Source organism: Sinohyriopsis cumingii, unplaced genomic scaffold (assembly GCF_028554795.1).
Source record: "Sinohyriopsis cumingii isolate HCF-2022 unplaced genomic scaffold, ASM2855479v2 utg002136l, whole genome shotgun sequence".
Lineage (NCBI taxonomy): Eukaryota > Metazoa > Mollusca > Bivalvia > Unionida > Unionidae > Sinohyriopsis > Sinohyriopsis cumingii.
In genome coordinates this window covers 1,339,952-1,361,355 of record NW_028316138.1, presented here as the reverse complement: position 1 = coordinate 1,361,355, position 21,404 = coordinate 1,339,952, and the positions used below count along the sequence as shown (strand labels likewise).

At 35.0% G+C, this 21,404-nt stretch overlaps 1 protein-coding gene across 3 annotated transcripts in view; it reads left to right on the top strand.

Moving 5' to 3' along the window:
• LOC149771056 (uncharacterized) overlaps positions 1-21,404 on the top strand; it is a 97,087-nt gene that overhangs the window by 14,957 nt on the left and 60,726 nt on the right. For 2 of the 3 annotated variants that reach the window (XM_089948903.1, XM_089948902.1), the window contains exons 3-4: positions 5,349-5,532; positions 8,951-9,046. In XM_089948903.1, the coding sequence (XP_089805029.1) occupies positions 5,349-5,532; positions 8,951-9,046 (280 nt within the window). The remainder of the gene's footprint in view (positions 1-5,348; positions 5,533-8,950; positions 9,047-21,404) is intronic. The other variant, XM_089948904.1, reaches the window with a different exon arrangement.

The following is a 21,404-nucleotide window of genomic DNA, read 5'->3' as shown; positions in this document are numbered from 1 at the left end:
GCCATTTAGACTCACAGCATACTTGTTGTTTGCACTTGAGTATTAATGATTAATTTTAAGGGTGATAGTATACTCCAATATATTACATGTTGTATGCTTTGTTTTAAAATATTGATATAAAACTCATGGATACTGCCTTCACACCAGTGTGGTTTTTGATAGGAGAAATGCTGAAGTAGGATCCCTTCATAATGAGCAATAATTTATTGCATGGTACTATTTTCCTATTAAGAATACTTCCAGGTGTGTTAATTTGATCACAGTGGACATGAAGCTGTACGATGTTGATAAATGCCAGAGGATTGGGTGCAGTGTTTTTTTTTTCTAAGGAAAGATGCATCTTCTTAGTGTAACTCAAAGAGGCAGCTGGATGGTCCAAGAAAGAATGACAGTTATAGATTAATGAGTGTGATGCTGAACCACCCAGTTACCACATTGTAATCCACAATCATTCAAAGAAGTGCAGCCTGTATCACTTTTTGGACCATTTTTAGGTTGTAGTATCCATCAGAAATGGTGATGGACTTGACCACTCAGAATAGGTTGTTGCCCAACACAGCCAAGACATCATGGTCTGTATGAAATATCCATGTTCCAAACACAGCCAAAATATCATGGCCTGTACAAAATATCAAGGTGAGCTAAGCATGTACTTGAGTTGGTGCATATCACCTGTTTTAGAGTTATGAGCCCAATTAGAGGTTTTAGTTTATATAACATGCATTAGTAGAACCAGTACCACAGCAATGGAATTGCCACAAGCACTTTGCCTTAATAGCAATGCAAAATATAATTATATCAGTGGCATCGTTAATTATGGGTGACTCAGAGATCAGGTCCACAAACTGTTGTTCGACTCCAGCTTTTATAAGTTTTGTGTATACTTCCATTTGAGAAGGATTCTCGTCGAAATGCAGGGTACCTTTACCAATATTCCCCAGGTGATGTTGCGTAATGTGGCAGCTTTATTTTTTTGGCACTGCCTGCCATGCCATAAGACTTGCGGACTATGTTGGAGTCAAGCAATTTGCAAACCATACCCCAAGCTTCATAGGAACAATGGCAGAGGCTCTGAGTGACCTTGATATTGATGAGCAACTACATGGGTTGATGACCAAAACACTTTCTGTCCATAGAAAACCATGAACACATTGCATTGGATTTAAAAGATGATCAATTCATCTCCGCCTCTTTGACGAATATCAGTAATTGCCTCTACTTCAGGTACAGCCCGGTTCTATAGCACCAACTGTAGATGATTATATATAGGCCTATTGTAATAAAGCATTAAAATAATAACACACGAAGACACAGGAAAGGCCATTACCTTTGGACACGGTACATGCTAATTAAACAAGGCATTTGTCTGGCCAATGTTATCGCAGTTGCCCCATGGTCACTACTGCTCTCATGGAAGGAGGACAATCATTAAGGTTCTCACATTCTCTGGCTAAAAGTACCTCATCTTTCAATAATAATGGATCTGAAGATGAACACATCTTCCACAAGAAGGCTGTTGAAGAACTCCAATCTTTGCAGGCTAAGTACCAACTTTAGCGCAGTGAGCATCTTGATTTCCTCACTGAAAGAAAGCAAGATGAATGGCTGGCAGAATTAATTTACCAAGACATTGAAAAATGTGCATTCACAAATGAACTGGTGATTAGCCAAAATGCAGGTTATGGCCAGCAAATGAGTGTTGAGAACAAAATTTCCGACTACAGGCCTTCACCTGAACAGAAAAAGTATGAGATGATATTTGTTTTCAGAGTTCTCGCCTCTGTGGTCTACATGGCTTTTAAATATTTCTAACCAGGCCAGTACAGGTATTTTTCTAACCAGGCCAGTACAGGTATTCCTCTAACCAGGCCAGTACAGGTACTTCTCTGTGCTTGCAAATTAGAATGATAGCTACTAATTTGCAGACATATAGCTGACACAATGGTCATGAAAACACAATGTATATTAAGTTTGCATCAATATACCAGAGCCCATGAGGTTACTGATACAACATGGCAGCTGTTACAAAGCTGGCAGAAGCCACCAAAATCTCACAAGATGTTGACATTGAATGACTCAAGAAGTAGGCCACATGGCAAATGTATCTACTTTCACCATGTAAATACCCTGGACATGGTTGATGTCCCCCCCCCCACCTCACCCCCCAACGATGAGCTGTGCCTGGTTGACCTTTTGTTTCTGCTCCACAAGATTAGCTGAGACATCTACAAGTATGAACTGACCCTGGTTGATGTCATTCATTACAAGGAGACTAAACCTTTTTGAGCACATAAGAGGCTTCCAAAATCAGAGGCATTGACATATACAAGCAGGACCACTGAAGTGGCCCAAACTGCTGCAGGTTGACTGCCACCAGGAATATATGGGAGCTATACTGTACTCTTGCCAAGTGGCTATTTGGGTATCAGTATGCCAAGGAGATGTTGTTTTCAGCTGGAATCAAGGAGAGTGACACTGCCATGCATAACACTTTGTGGTTGTGATAGGTACCTGCCATTGTGGTGGCCCTAAATGACCATGAAATAACATTGGTCACAGGTGAAAAACATTATGGTACCATTTGTGCAAATGCTGTGCCTGTGGTGTCTTTGATGCAGTCGATTGGCCTGGAAGAGACAGAAATTATCTCAAATACCTTGGAGTGGTACCCATAGTTGCCAGAAGGGCTGGAAGGAGGACCACATCATACCACTGACCATATGTGGTCAAGAAAACTCTGCAAATGTTAAGACTGGCTCACCTGTGTTATATAATGTTTGTAGCACCATGGTGCAGACCCTAAGTATGTGTTTGAGCTGTATGCTCATATTACACAACTACAACCAGACCAGGTCCTTAGTGAGGTTAAAACCACTACCTTGTTGCACTGTGAGACCAAGTGGCACAACCCCCCTCATGATGGTTTCACTCGAGACAGGTGCATTTCACATTGCTCTTTGAGTATCTCTGGGCATTGACCAGAAGTCTGCACTCCACTGATGCATGTCTTTGGATTGTAAGCTCAGAGCATTTCAAGTTCAGGTGGGACATCAATTGTTTTGCTCTTGCAATGCGACCGCAGGCATTATTTTGCTGCTTGTATGCAGCAAGCTTTTTCATAACAGCCTATAGATTTTTTGCTCATAAGGTACATGCATAACTGTGGACCTCACAGCTGGTGGCGCATCACTATACTCAAGTTGAGACAGGAAATCCACATGGTTGTGGTATTTTTGCCAGTAAGTGAACTAAGGTCAGCATGATGTCTTTCATGGTATCCCATACAGTGTCAGCTTAATCATCTCACTTTAGTTACAGTTATACATTAATTACTATACAAGTAGCAAATTCGTCTTTTATAAGGCTTTGACTATTTCATTTTTTGCAGGGAAGGAACTGCGATTTTCTTACTGAGCTGAAATATTTTCTTTTCATTTTCTTCTATCTCATAATAATGTGACTGGGTGGGGCATAATGCTACATGTCTATGGCACAATGCCTCAGTGCTAAATATCACTATAAACTGCCACACTGCAGACATGGTAGTGATATGACTGATTTAAAAAAAAACGATGTTAAAAATCCAAATCACACACACACTCTATCTCGTTGAATAAGTATCTTTTTCAAATAATATCATGGTTATAATATAGCGTTATTCTGCTATAAATCAGAGCAAGATGGTTTTTCCAGTCTTAGCCATTCTAGGGTGGCCTGCATCCTAGGGGTATCCTTCAAGGGTGGGCCCTATGTTGGGAGACTTAAAAACCTCAATATGTCCCGAGTGGAGTTGAGAGTTGGGTGCAACAGTGCAGGTGATCATGCGTGTCAGGGATAGATTAAGATAAATGCAACAAGCTGACAATGAATGGTGCAAAACAAGTCTTTAACATGCCTGAGCACTTTTTGTCAGAGTCAAACAAAGCAGAGGCATGACAAACAATAAACACAATGGAAAGCAATGAAATTACAAACGTTTATATCACCATGTCTAGTGAAGTATTGTTGAAAATTTTTCAATGTCACACCTACTTGGTTTCAATGGAATGACCATATTGATAAGCTTTTTAAAACACTGTCATCCAAAATTGCCCTACTCAGCCGAATCAAGTAATATTTACCTATGGAGACTCAAAATCTATACTCATAGTCATATAATTCTTCCAATATTATTATTGTTCAAATGTATGGGGAAACTGTGCTTGACAGGATTTATGAACTTCAGAAACAAGACCAATACTTATGGTGTGTCTCGCAGTGAATAAGCTACAAGTTCATTTTGATATGTGGTTATTGGTTTACCCTGGATTTGAACAAACAATAACCAACAATCAGAATTGAATGTACTTTTAACATATTTCACTGTGTGAAACACTGGAGGTGAAGGCTTCAGATTTTCTCCATGTAGGGAAGATGTAAAGCAGCAGAGAAACTTCGCATGAAAGTGGTTGTAAAATGACCACAAAGTACTTAAATCATACAGGGAAAATAAATCTGGAATGTCTTTTTTTATGTTGATTTATGCTATCAGACAGAGTAAAATAATTTGCATTGAATTGTTGAGCGGGACAGATTTCAAACCACATGTTAGTCACTTGTTTTAGTTTGTATAAGGTGAATGTTGTTAATAGTTTTTCTTTGTTACTGACAGCGATGAAAACATGTGCCTCGGATGATTACATGAGAAAAAAGCATATTGACTAATAATTGTTCATGACTGTTTAAAGTAATCAGTAATCAGTAAATAGTAAGTGTCTTTTAGTATCAGTTCTTCATCTTGTGTATCAATATGGGTATCAACATGGAAAAATGTATCAATACATCAACGACCACTCCAGTTGCCTAGTGGTTAGAGTGTCTGCCTTGGATGCAGGAGGTCTCAAGTTGGAACCCTAGCTGAGTCATAACAAAGACTTATAAAAATGGTACTTACAACTGCCTGTCTAGATGCTCAGCATTCAGAGGTTACTCTTAGGACTGGTCAACCTGGTGTCCACATAATGTTACTGGGTAGGACATCATGTAACATGTCTGTGGCATGATGCCCATGTGCTAGCATATCACTATAAACTGCCACACTGTAGACATTGTAGTGATTACTGAAAAATTGTTATAGCTAGGTTAAAAATCCAAATCTCACACACACACACACACACACACATCAATGTATCAATTGTTTCACCTCTAATAAGCCTGCTTATTGAAGTAGTCAACTGTTATGTAAGTCGATCAACTCATATCTTCATATCTTTTGGCCTCTTGTCAAATGACTGCTCCTGTTTTGTTGTTGTGTCAAAGCAATATATAAAACAAGTAGAAATTATTAATTAGTACAATTTTGGTTGCAGGAGGAGATAAGTTGCAGACAATACAACAAGGGAAAAATAGCAGCAGCTCAAGAGTTGTATAGTCATATAATAAGGTACAGAGAAAAAGGAGTCAGACAATTAGTAGCAGCTTTAAGAAATGATGATATTGGTTTAGTAGAGTTGGCGGATCATATTGACCCATGGTCATCCAGAGAAACTAAAGGTATGTCCTGCTTAAATATTTTATGACCCACCACAGGTGGATTACACAGGAATGTTATGTCCATTCATTTGCCACATAATTTCATCTGTGTACCTAGTGCAGTGTTTTTTAGCTCACCTGTCTGTAAGATCATTACGGAGCTTATGGTATGGCCATGTTGTGCATCATGCATCCAGCTGTCAATGATTGCTTGTTACCAATCTGGTGTCCATATTTCTCATCAGATATCAGTCAGACTTGGAACATGGGCTTTATTGTTTATAATAATATAAAGATGATCTTGCACTTGATTGGCTAACATTGTTACCAATCTGGAGTCCATATTTCTCATCAGATATCAGTCAGACTTGGAACATGGGTTCTAATTGTTAAAAATCTCAGACAAGTTTGGTAATAAGTAAGATCTTTTTCATAATAATATAAAGATGATCTTGCACTTGATTGGCTAACATTGTTACCACTTCTGGAGACCATATTTCTGATCTGATTTTGATAAAACTTGGAATATATGCTTATGTCATTAAGATCTTGGAAAAGTTCAGTAGTAAGTTCCATTTACATGAATGCATTTCATTGGCTGAGCTTGTTTTTACTCAGAAAACCTATTTTAATCTGATTTTGATCAAACTTCCAATGTGGGTTTATATCGTTATGACCTTGGATGTATTCGATAATGAGTGAGATTCATGGATATTGCTGAGATAATATTGCATCCAATTGGCTGAGCTTATTACAACTCAGGAAGCCTTATTTTTTATTCAGTTTTGATCAAACTTGGAATATTTGCTTGAATCATAAAAATCTCACGCACAGGACATTGATAATGATTGAGGTCTATTAATGAAGTGATCTTGCATCTGATTGATTCTTATCTGATTTTGATGAAACTTGGAATATTTGCTTATATCAAAAAGATCTCGCAGGGAATCTAAAATGATTGAGGTCTATGCATGCTCAGTATTAACGAGGTGATCATGCATCAGATTGACATGTTTCTGATTGGATTTTGATCAGATGTGTAATAAATGCTTATATAATCAAGAGCTTGTCAGGTTTGATGTTGAAATGAGACACACACATATTAACACATATTAATGCGTACATATTAACATATAATGCACACATATTAACAAGTTGATCTTACCTGACTGAGCTAAGTTATCACTATGAAAACAACGTTTGTCATCTGATTTTGGTCAAACTTGAAAGCACTGGCTTATATCAACAAGATCTTGGATGATTTTGATAATGAGCAAGATCCCAACATATTAGTGATGTAATTTTGCATCTGATTGGCTGACTTTACTACCACTCTGGAAGCCATATTTTTTATCTGATTTTGATCAAACACGGGATATATGCTTATGTCATCAAGATCTATCTGTCTGTCTGTCTGCATATCTATCTATCTATCTATCTATCTATCTATCTATCTCTGTCTGTCTGTCTGTCCATCCATCCATCCACCACCACCACCACACAGAGTAAACCCACATTTTAAGTGCTTAATGCATTCCTGACAAACTTTGGATATGTCAGATTTGCATGACTTGAGGTGAATTGTTTAACAGGAACTATTAGAAAAATTAAGCCAATACTTTATTTATTATGCTAAAAAATATTGTAAAATATTTATTCAGTTACATTATGATAAATGCACACATAAAATACAAAATGGATAACAAATAATCTTTAATCCATCCATTGATGGGGAGCCGAATCTTCATCCCAGTTGGACACACCAAAAATGGTGGTTCCTGCTCTGGAACCCATGCTGTTCATTCATATATATACATGTATATGCAAATGACTCGTGTCTCGGCATGTAATTCTTGTTTTTGTTTTAATAATAATTATTGTAAACATGAAAGTTGGGTTTAGTTGAATTTAGTGTAAATCAGGAGTTTACTATAAGTACATTTGAAAAAATTAAATTGAAGTAAAATCTCAGAAGTAAAGGAATGTAGACTCATCTTAAAATGTATAGATCCCAACCATTATCACTTGCATTAGCTATATTGATATGGCATCATCAGCAGAAAAAGGAACTTTTCTCTCAGAGTACTTGCATTGCGTCTGCATAGTGTGATGTCCTCTTGTAATTAAATTATCAGACAGTATATTGGATTTCTGATCAGCTAATACATATAACAATCAGTAAAGTTTAGGCTTAATCAAGGAATAATTATTAATTATAATTATAATTAATATAGTAATAACAAGCGTTACGGTCAGATTTTCCCTTTACTGTATTTAGTGATCAGAGGGGAATGATGGCATTGTCCATAAATCCCTGAACATGTTTTTACTTGAATGTTAAATTACAGTTAATTAGCCTTAAGTATGACTCTGATAACTGCTTTCTTGACGCAGAAGTTCACAATATTTGCTCATTTGCCAGAAATTGCATGCCCTGTGCAATACTGGGATTTAAATAGGTGGCACTCTACAGTTCCATTAGATATTTTTAAAGAAAAAGAATTAATTTTGTCTTCACAGTTTATCCTGGTTATCTAAGCCATTTCAAAATAGATATATCTTGGTATTGTTAAAAGAACTTTACCTTTAATTTGGTGTATGATTGATGAATGTAATTTTGGTTATAGAGTATACAGCTTGCCTTACTTCATATGTGCACCTGTAAAAATAATGCTATCTTCACTAGGTCATTTTCACTTCCTGGATTTCAAAGGTAAATTGTTAAAAAAAAGGAGCTGGTCACTTTTAAAAAATACTTTTTATAACTTTTGTTATTCATTCATTGCGCTTTGAAAAGCTGGTATTATCTAGTATGGCAACATTTTGTTTTTACAGTTTTAATAACTGCTAAATAAAAGATGGTGCACTTTGTGGAGCAACGATTTTGTTGAGCTGTATTCTTAGATCCAGTACAATTTCCACAAGTATAATATCCAAAGAAATTTTCAGCCACAGTATATGAGAGTAGCGTGTAGGTATGCTAACATTCTCTCTATTGTGCATGTTGCAAATGTAAACAAATTAATCTTACACCCGCCATACTCTCAGAAGTTCATAATAACTGTAGAGTGCCCCCTTTCAAAACTGCCTATTTACTGAGTACTGCCTTAGTGACTTGATTAGCTCCAGGTGTATTTGATAATATGGCTCTGTCTGAGTGATTGTTCTGAAATTGATCAAATACTATTGTTTCAGAATGTGGAACTTGAACTCCTAACATGGTTTAAATTGAGTGGGATGTGCTTATGGCTTGAGAAATATGCTGAAAACTTTGGACTTGATGCTTTTCAAAAAGAAATTCTGCATAATCTGATGCATTAAGATTCTTTATTTGATTTTAGTTTAATTTTCTGTCTAGAATAAACAAATATGCTGCTTATCTCTGTACATAGTCACCTCAACATGCTTTAAAAATTTTATATGACAAGTTTTTTTCCAGAGACCACTGCTGAGCTTAAAAAGAGTCCTGAAGAGAGTCCTGATGTATCCATCTTAAAGTCTGAAGTGTCTGGTGATCTTGTAATATTAGAGTCAGGTAATATTCTTACGTACTGTAGCTCATCATCACAAATTGGCCTCAAGAATTGTTAAGAGCATCCCTTACTGTAAGGCCAGGTGAGTCAGTGGTGTGATGGTGTGTCTGTCATCAGTCAGCAATTGCTGTTTTAAACTTCTGCAAGACTCCAGGACCAGTTGTGAAGAAATTTGGAAGACAAAATCATCGCATGAAGGGCTTTCAAAATTTCATGTCATAACGTTATGATTGCTGTTACAAAAACTTGAAAAAGTTTTATTTTGGGTTGTTGGCATTTTGTGGCACCTTTAAACTATTTCTTCTCATAAAATGTTTAAAAGAATTTAAGCAGAAAGCATCAATGCATAAAGAACATTCAATTTTTTGCACAAATAATGTTCATCTCCTATCAAATATGTTTACCGTTATTAAACAACAGAAACCTTTAAACAGTAGCAAATAAACGCTTTATAAGGTAAAAATGTTGCTGCTTTTTATATCAAAATATTTTCTACACACTGTAAATTCAGACCTGCCAACTCTTACAGTTTTACTGTAAGTCTTATGAAAATAGCACAAAAATTATGAATTTACAGAATTGTAGCAAAAAGTACAGAAATATGATCCTTTTTTTATTGTTCCGGATATTTTTTGTACTGGTTTGTTCCAGATTTTCGTATTAGACTCCATGTTCAGATTCAGAGTTTCATCTTAGACTGAGGGGATTTTGGCAGGGAACCAGACTATACAGTGGTACCTCAGATGCTTTAAACCTCCCTATTTTGTTTGTGAGAAGTGTGCATCTGATCTAGATTTCATTTTTTGTTTTGTCATCTGGTTGTCTGAAAATGTCTTCCAATAGAAAATGTGCCAAAGGTAGAGAGGACAACCAGCCTTGTAAAAAGCTGAAACAGTGGTTGCAAAAGTATAAAACAGATTACTCAGACACTTGGTCATGCTTAGAAAAAAGTAAAAAAAAGATGACGATTACATTTATTGCACGTTATGTTGTGTTGACTTGAACATTTCCCACAGTGGGCAAGATGACTGTTGCCGCCACGGGATTTAAAAAAAACCATACAAATCAAGTGTTAAGTCGCTGACCTCTATGGGATTTGGATCTGTAGTGCCAGAAACTGAATTGGAGGTCATTAGGGCCAATGTATATTTTACAAACATTTTGGTTGTGCATAATGTTGCAATTGCTGCATCTGACCATGCTTCTAAACTGTTCCAGTGCATAATTCCCAAATCGTCAGTAGCAAATAGTTATCAGTGTGGCAGAACAAAAACTACTGCTGTTGTATTACACCAGTGCAAGTCAATACAGGAAGGCATTGTTAACAATATTTCATCTCACCCTTTAAGTATAGCAACTGATGGTAGCAATGATTCTGAGAAGCTGTACCCAGTTGTTTTTAGATATTTTGATAACACAGACAGGACTGTAACTGAAGCACTTTTGTCAGTGGGGACAATATTTTCACATTATTGGATGATGATTTGTATTGCCTTTGAATCAGATAATGCTTCAGTGATGACAGGTTGCAATAAAGGTGTATTTGGACATATAACTAAGGTGAAACCCCCAGGGTATATGAGTGGATGTTCATGCCATTTGATACATTTAGCAGCTAGAAAGGGGGCTGATATGCTGCCTGTTAGTTTTGATGACTTATTAGTGGACATATATTATTTGGATAAAAGTGTCAATAGACAATTGGAACTGAAAGATCTTCAGACTCTTTGTGGGAAAGAACAGAGAAAACTATTGATGCATTGTGTAACAGGATGGTTTTCTCTTGGTGAAGGTATAAAGAGACTGTGGAACAGTGGGAATCCTTACAAATATATTTTGGTAAAGAAATCAGAAAGCAAGAAGCAAAAGAGCTAAAGCCAAAAGTAGGATGTCAGAGAAGGTGCTTATTTCTCGACCACATAATTCCATTATTTAACAAGTACAACTTAATCATGCAATAGGAGGAATTATTAAATAGCTGATCAGATATGTAATAGCTACAGAAATTTCACAAGCCATGGGTCTTACTGATATCGATTATCATGACTGTAAGAAACAAGCCAAGGATCTTACTGATATCTATTATCATGACTGTAAGAAACAAGCCAAGGATCTTACTGATATCGATTATCATGACTGTAAGAAACAAGCCAAGGATCTTACTGATATCGAGTATCATGACTAAGAAACAAACCAAGGATCTTACTGATATTGATTTTCATGACTGTAAAAAACAAGCCAAGGATCTTACTGATATCCATTATCATGACTGTAAGAAGACAAGGATCTTACTGATATCCATTATCATGACTGTAAGAAACAAGCCAAGGATCTTACTGATATCCATTATCATGACTGTAAAAAACAAGCCAAGGATCTTACTGATATTGATTATCATGACTGTAAGAAACAAGCAAAGGATCTTAATGATATCGATTATCATGTATGTAAGAAACAAACCAAGGATCTTACTGATATCTATTATCATGACTGTAAGAAGCCAAGAATCTTACTGATATCGATTATCATGACTGTAAGAAACAAGCCAAGGATCTTACTGATATTGATTATCATGATTAAGAAACAAGCCAAGGATCTTACTGATATTGATTATCATGACTGTAAGAAACAAGCCAGGGATCTTACTGATATCGATTATCATGACTAAGAAACAAGCCAAGGATCTTACTGATATCGATTATCATGACTGTAAGAAGCCAAGAATCTTAATGATATCGATTATCATGACTGTAAGATTAACAAGCCAAGGATCTTACTGATATCGATTATCATGACTGCGAGAAACAAGCCAAGGATCTTACTGATATCGATTATCATGACTAAGAAACAAGCCAAGGATCTTACTGATATCGACTTTCATGACTGTAAGAAACAAGCCAGGGGTCTTACTGATATCGATTATCATGACTGTAAGAAACAAGCCAGGGGTCTTACTGATATCGATTATCATGACTGTAAGAAACAAGCAAAGGATCTTAATGATATCGATTATCATGACTGTAAGAAACAAGCCAGGGGTCTTACTGATATCTATTATCATAACTGTAAGAAGCCAAGAATCTTAATGATATCGATTATCATGACTGTAAGATTAACAAGCCAAGGATCTTACTGATATCGATTATCATGACTGCAAGAAACAAGCCACGGATCTTACTGATATCGATTATCATGACTAAGAAACAAGCCAAGGATCTTACTGATATTGATTTTCATGACTGTAAGAAACAAGCCAGGGGTCTTACTGATATTGATTATCATGACTGTAAGAAACAAGCAAAGGATCTTAATGATATCGATTATCATGACTGTAAGAAACAAGCCAGGGGTCTTACTGATATCGATTATCATGACTGTAAGAAACAAGCCAAGGATCTTACTGATATCTATTATCATGACTGGAAGAAGGCAAGAATCTTACTGATATCGATTATAAAGACTAAGAAACAAGCCAAGGATCTTAATGATATCGATTATCATGACTGCAAGAAACAAGCCACGGATCTTACTGATATCGATTATCATGACTAAGAAACAAGCCAAGGATCTTACTGATATTGATTTTCATGACTGTAAGAAACAAGCCAGGGGTCTTACTGATATCGATTATCATGACTGTAAGAAACAAGCAAAGGATCTTAATGATATCGATTATCATGACTGCAAGATTAACAAGCCAAGGATCTTACTGATATCCATTATCATGACTGTAAGAAGCCAAGAATCTTACTGATATCGATTATCATGACTGTAAGAAACAAGCCAAGGATCTTACTGATATTGATTATCATGATTAAGAAACAAGCCAAGGATCTTATTGATATTGATTATCATGACTGTAAGAAACAAGGCAGGGGTCTTACTGATATCGATTATCATGACTGTAAGAAACAAGCCAAGGATCTTACTGATATCTATTATCATGACTGGAAGAAGGCAAGAATCTTACTGATATCGATTATCATGACTAAGAAACAAGCCAAGGATCTTACTGATCTCGATTATCATGACTAAGAAACAAACCAAGGATCTTACTGATATTGATTATCATGACTGTAAAAAACAAGCCAAGGATCTTACTGATATCCATTATCATGACTGTAAGAAGCCAAGGATCTTACTGATATCCATTATCATGACTGTAAGAAACAAGCCAAGGATCTTACTGATATCGATTATCATGACTGTAAGAAACAAGCCAAGGATCTTACTGATATCGATTATCATGACTAAGAAACAAACCAAGGATCTTACTGATATTGATTATCATGACTGTATAAAACAAGCCAAGGATCTTACTGATATCCATTATCATGACTGTAAGAAGCCAAGAATCTTACTGATATCCATTATCATGACTGTAAGAAACAAGCCAAGGATCTTACTGATATCCATTATCATGACTGTAAAAAACAAGCCAAGGATCTTACTGATATTGATTATCATGACTGTAAGAAACAAGCAAAGGATCTTAATGATATCGATTATCATGAATGTAAGAAACAAACCAAGGATCTTACTGATATCGATTATCATGACTGTAAGAAGCCAAGAATCTTACTGATATCGATTATCATGACTGTAAGAAACAAGCCAAGGATCTTACTGATATTGATTATCATGATTAAGAAACAAGCCAAGGATCTTACTGATATTGATTATCATGACTGTAAGAAACAAGCCAGGGATCTTACTGATATCGATTATCATGACTAAGAAACAAGCCAAGGATCTTACTGATATCGATTATCATGACTGTAAGAAGCCAAGAATCTTAATGATATCGATTATCATGACTGTAAGATTAACAAGCCAAGGATCTTACTGATATCGATTATCATGACTGCAAGAAACAAGCCAAGGATCTTACTGATATCGATTATCATGACTAAGAAACAAGCCAAGGATCTTACTGATATCGACTTTCATGACTGTAAGAAACAAGCCAGGGGTCTTACTGATATCGATTATCATGACTGTAAGAAACAAGCAAAGGATCTTAATGATATCGATTATCATGACTGTAAGATTAACAAGCCAAGGATCTTACTGATATCCATTATCATGACTGTAAGAAACAAGCCAAGAATCTTACTGAAATTGATTATCATGACTGTAAGAAACAAGCCAGGGGTCTTACTGATATCGATTATCATGACTGTAAGAAACAAGCAAAGGATCTTAATGATATCGATTATCATGACTGTAAGAAACAAGCCAAGGATCTTACTGATATCTATTATCATGACTGTAAGAAGCCAAGAATCTTAATGATATCGATTATCATGACTGTAAGATTAACAAGCCAAGGATCTTACTGATATGGATTATCATGACTGCAAGAAACAAGCCACGGATCTTACTGATATCGATTATCATGACTAAGAAACAAGCCAAGGATCTTACTGATATTGATTTTCATGACTGTAAGAAACAAGCCAGGGGTCTTACTGATATCGATTATCATGACTGTAAGAAACAAGCAAAGGATCTTAATGATATCGATTATCATGACTGCAAGATTAACAAGCCAAGGATCTTACTGATATCGATTATCATGACTGTAAGAAGCCAAGAATCTTACTGATATCGATTATCATGACTGTAAGAAACAAGCCAAGGATCTTACTGATATTGATTATCATGATTAAGAAACAAGCCAAGGATCTTACTGATATTGATTATCATGACCGTAAGAAACAAGCCAGGGATCTTACTGATATCGATTATCATGACTGTAAGAAACAAGCAAAGGATCTTAATGATATCGATTATCATGACTGTAAGAAGCCAAGAATCTTACTGATATCGATTATCATGACTGTAAGAAACAAGCCAAGGATCTTACTGATATTGATTATCATGATTAAGAAACAAGCCAAGGGTCTTACTGATATTGATTATCATGACTGTAAGAAACAAGCCAAGGATCTTACTGATATTGATTATCATGATTAAGAAACAAGCCAAGGATCTTACTGATATTGATTATCATGATTAAGAAATAAGCCAAGAATCTTACTGATATCGATTATCATGACTGTAAGAAACAAGCAAAGGATCTTAATGATATCGATTATCATGACTGTAAGAAACAAGCCAAGGATCTTACTGATATCTATTATCATGACTGTAAGAAGCCAAGAATCTTAATGATATCGATTATCATGACTGTAAGATTAACAAGCCAAGGATCTTACTGATATCGATTATCATGACTGCAAGAAACAAGCCACGGATCTTACTGATATCGATTATCATGACTAAGAAACAAGCCAAGGATCTTACTGATATTGATTTTCATGACTGTAAGAAACAAGCCAGGGGTCTTACTGATATCGATTATCATGACTGTAAGAAACAAGCAAAGGATCTTAATGATATCGATTATCATGACTGCAAGATTAACAAGCCAAGGATCTTAATGATATCGATTATCATGACTGTAAGAAGCCAAGAATCTTACTGATATCGATTATCATGACTGTAAGAAACAAGCCAAGGATCTTACTGATATTGATTATCATGATTAAGAAACAAGCCAAGGATCTTACTGATATTGATTATCATGACTGTAAGAAACAAGCCAGGGATCTTACTGATATCGATTATCATGACTGTAAGAAACAAGCAAAGGATCTTAATGATATCGATTATCATGACTGTAAGAAGCCAAGAATCTTACTGATATCGATTATCATGACTGTAAGAAACAAGCCAAGGATCTTACTGATATTGATTATCATGATTAAGAAACAAGCCAAGGATCTTACTGATATATTTGATTATCATGACTGTAAGAAACAAGCCAGGGATCTTACTGATATCGATTATCATGACTAAGAAACAAGCCAAGGATCTTACTGATATCGATTATCATGACTGTAAGAAGCCAAGAATCTTACTGATATCTATTATCATGACTGTAAGAAACAAGCCAAGGATCTTACTGATATTGATTATCATGATTAAGAAACAAGCCAAGGATCTTACTGATATTGATTATCATGACTGTAAGAAACAAGCCAGGGATCTTACTGATATCGATTATCATGACTAAGAAACAAGCCAAGGATCTTACTGATATCGATTATCATGACTGTAAGAAGCCAAGAATCTTACTGATATCGATTATCATGACTGTAAGAAACAAGCCAAGGATCTTACTGATATTGATTATCATGATTAAGAAACAAGCCAAGGATCTTACTGATATTGATTATCATGACTGTAAGAAACAAGCCAGGGATCTTACTGATATCGATTATCATGACTAAGAAACAAGCCAAGGATCTTACTGATATCGATTATCATGACTGTAAGAAGCCAAGAATCTTAATGATATCGATTATCATGACTGTAAGATTAACAAGCCAAGGATCTTACTGATATCGATTATCATGACTGCAAGAAACAAGCCAAGGATCTTACTGATATCGATTATCATGACTAAGAAACAAGCCAGGGATCTTACTGATATCGATTTTCATGACTGTAAGAAACAAGCCAGGGGTCTTACTGATATCGATTATCATGACTGTAAGAAACAAGCAAAGGATCTTAATGATATCGATTATCATGACTGTAAGATTAACAAGCCAAGGATCTTACTGATATCCATTATCATGACTGTAAGAAACAAGCCAAGAATCTTACTGAAATTGATTATCATGACTGTAAGAAAAAAGCCAGGGGTCTTACTGATATCGATTATCATGACTGTAAGAAACAAGCAAAGGATCTTAATGATATCGATTATCATGACTGTAAGAAACAAGCCAAGGATCTTACTGATATCTATTATCATGACTGTAAGAAGCCAAGAATCTTAATGATATCGATTATCATGACTGTAAGATTAACAAGCCAAGGATCTTACTGATATCGATTATCATGACTGCAAGAAACAAGCCACGGATCTTACTGATATCGATTATCATGACTAAGAAACAAGCCAAGGATCTTACTGATATTGATTTTCATGACTGTAAGAAACAAGCCAGGGGTCTTACTGATATCGATTATCATGACTGTAAGAAACAAGCAAAGGATCTTAATGATATCGATTATCATGACTGCAAGATTAACAAGCCAAGGATCTTACTGATATCCATTATCATGACTGTAAGAAGCCAAGAATCTTACTGATATCGATTATCATGACTGTGAGAAACAAGCCAAGGATCTTACTGATATTGATTATCATGATTAAGAAACAAGCCAAGGATCTTACTGATATTGATTATCATGACTGTAAGAAACAAGCCAGGGATCTTACTGATATCGATTATCATGACTAAGAAACAAGCCAAGGATCTTACTGATATCGATTATCATGACTGTAAGAAGCCAAGAATCTTAATGATATCGATTATCATGACTGTAAGATTAACAAGCCAAGGATCTTACTGATATCGATTATCATGACTGCGAGAAACAAGCCAAGGATCTTACTGATATCGATTATCATGACTAAGAAACAAGCCAAGGATCTTACTGATATCGACTTTCATGACTGTAAGAAACAAGCCAGGGGTCTTACTGATATCGATTATCATGACTGTAAGAAACAAGCAAAGGATCTTAATGATATCGATTATCATGACTGTAAGATTAACAAGCCAAGGATCTTACTGATATCCATTATCATGACTGTAAGAAACAAGCCAAGAATCTTACTGAAATTGATTATCATGACTGTAAGAAACAAGCCAAGGATCTTACTGATATTGATTATCATGATTAAGAAACAAGCCAAGGATCTTACTGATATTGATTATCATGACTGTAAGAAACAAGCCAGGGATCTTACTGATATCGATTATCATGACTGTAAGAAACAAGCCAGGGATCTTACTGATATCGATTATCATGACTGTAAGAAGCCAAGAATCTTACTGATATCGATTATCATGACTGTAAGAAACAAGCCAAGGATCTTACTGATATTGATTATCATGATTAAGAAACAAGCCAAGGATCTTACTGATATTGATTATCATGACTGTAAGAAACAAGCCAAGGATCTTACTGATATTGATTATCATGATTAAGAAACAAGCCAAGGATCTTACTGATATTGATTATCATGATTAAGAAATAAGCCAAGAATCTTACTGATATCGATTATCATGACTGTAAGAAACAAGCCAAGGATCTTACTGATATTGATTATCATGATTAAGAAACAAGTCAAGGATCTTACTGATATTGATTATCATGACTGTAAGAAACAAGCCAGGGATCTTACTGATATCGATTATCATGACTAAGAAACAAGCCAAGGATCTTACTGATATCGATTATCATGACTGTAAGAAGCCAAGAATCTTACTGATATCAATTATCATGACTGTAAGAAACAAGCCAAGGATCTTACTGATATTGATTATCATGATTAAGAAACAAGCCAAGGATCTTATTGATATCCATTATCATGACTGTAAGAAGCCAAGGATCTTACTGATATCCATTATCATGACTGTAAGAAACAAGCCAAGGATCTTACTGATATCTATTATCATGACTGGAAGAAGGCAAGAATCTTACTGATATCGATTATCATGACTAAGAAACAAGCCAAGGATCTTATTGATATAGATTATCATGACTGTAAGAAACAAGCCAAGGATCTTACTGATATCGATTAACTAGACTGCAAGAAACAAAAGTCAGATCATACACTTATAGTATGTTCAGAAACAAGAAAATACTGGGCTTAAAGTAAGCTGATTGAAAGTAGCTTTTGTAAATTCTATAAAGATGTAAGGGAATATTACACAGCTGTTTGTTATTACATTGTTGTCAATTCTATAAAGATTTAAGGGAATATTACACAGCTGTTTGTGATTACATTGTTGTCAATTCTATAAAGATGTAAAGGACTATTATACAACTGTTTGTGATTACATTGTTGTCAATTCTATAAACATGTAAGGGACTATTACACAACTGTTTGTGATTACATTGTTGTCAATTCGATAAAGATGTAAGAGACTATTACACAACTGCTTGTGATTACATTGTTGTCAATTTTATAAAAATGTAAGGGACTATTACACAACTGTTTGTGATTGCATTGTTGTCAATTCTATAAAGATGTAAGAGACTATTACACAACTGTTTGTGATTACATTGTTGTCAGTTCTGTAAAGATTTAAGGGAATATTACACAGCTGTTTGTGATTACATTGTTGTCAATTCTATAAAGATGTAAAGGACTATTACACAACTGTTTGTGATTACATTGTTGTCAATTCTATAAAGATGTAAGGGACTATTACACAACTGTTTGTGATTATATTGTTGTCAATTCGATAAAGATGTAAGGGACTATTACACAACTGTTTGTGATTATATTGTTGTCAATTCTATAAAAATGTAAGGGACTATTACACAACTGTTTGTGATTGCATTGTTGTCAATTCTGTAAAGATGTAAGGGACTATTACACAACTGTTTGTGATTATATTGTTGTAAATTCTATCAAGATATAAGGGAATATTACACAGCTGTTTGTGACTGCATTGTTGTCAATTCTATAAAGATGTAAGGGACTATTACACAACTGTTTGTAATTACATTGTTGTCAATTCTATAAAGATGTAAGGGAATATTACACAGCTGTTTGTGATTACATTGTTGTCAATTCTATCAAGATGTAAGGGACTATTACACAACTGTTTGTGATTACATTGTTGTCAATTCTATAAAGATGTAAGGGACTATTACACAGTTGTTTGTGATTACATTGTTGTCAATTCTGTAAAGATGTAAGGGACTATTACACAACTGGTTGTGATTACATTGTTGTCATTTCTATAAAGATGTAAGGGAATATTACACAGCTGTTTGTGATTACATTGTTGTCAATTCTATAAAGATGTAAGGGACTATTACACAGCTGTTTGTGATTACATTGTTGTCAATTCTATAAAGATGTAAGGGACTATTACACAGCTGTTTGTGATTACATTGTTGTCAATTCTATAAAGATATAAGGGACTATTGCACAGCTGTTTGTGATTACATTGTTGTCAATTCTATCAAGATTTAAGGGAATATTACACAGCTGTTTGTGATTGCATTGTTGTCAGTTCTATAAAGATGTAAGGGACTATTACACAACTGTTTGTGATTACATTGTTGTCAATTCTGTAAAGATGTAAGGGACTATTACACAACTGTTTGTGATTACATTGTTGTCAATTCTATAAAGATATAAGGGACTATTGCACAGCTGTTTGTGATTACATTGTTGTCAATTCTATCAAGATTTAAGGGAATATTACACAGCTGTTTGTGATTGCATTGTTGTCAGTTCTATAAAGATGTAAGGGACTATTACACAACTGTTTGTGATTACATTGTTGTCAATTCTATAAAGATGTAAGGGAATATTACACAGCTGTTTGTGATTACATTGTTGTCAATTCTATAAAGATGTAAGGGACTATTACACAGCAGTTTGTGATTACATTGTTGTCAATTCTATAAAGATGTAAGGGACTATTACACAACTGTTTGCGATTACATTGTTGTCAATTCTATAAAGATGTAAGGGACTATTACACAGCTGTTTTTGATTACATTGTTGTCAGTTCTGTAGAGATTTAAGGGACTATTACACAGCTGTTTGTGATTACATTGTTGTCAATTCTATAAAGATGTAAGGGACTATTACACAGCTGTTTGTGATTACATTGTTGTCAATTCTATAAAGATGCAAGGGACTATTACACAACTGTTTGTGATTACATTGTTGTCAATTCTGTAAAAATGTAAGGGAATAATACACAGCTGTTTGTGATTACATTGTTGTCAATTCTATAAAGATGTAAGGAACTATTACACAACTGTTTGTGATTACATTGTTGTCAGTTCTGTAGAGATGTAAGGGACTATTACACAGCTGTTTGTGATTACATTGTTGTCAATTCTGTAAAGATGTAAGGGACTATTACACAACTGTTTGTGATTACATTGCTGTCAATTCTATAAAAATGTAAGGGAATATTGCACAGCTGTTTGTGATTACATTGCTGTCAATTCTATAAAGATCTAAGGGACTATTACACAACTGTTTGTGATTACATTGTTGTCAATTCTATCAAGATATAAGGGAATAGTACAAAGCTGTTTGTGATTGCATTGTTGTCAATTCTATAAAGATGTAAGGGACTATTACACAGCTGTTTGTGATTGCATTGTTGTCAATTCTATAAAGATGTAAGGGACTATTGCACAGTTGTTTGTTATTACATTGTTGTCAATTCTATCAAGATATAAGGGAATATTACACAGCTGTTTGTGATTGCATTGTTGTCAATTCTATAAAGA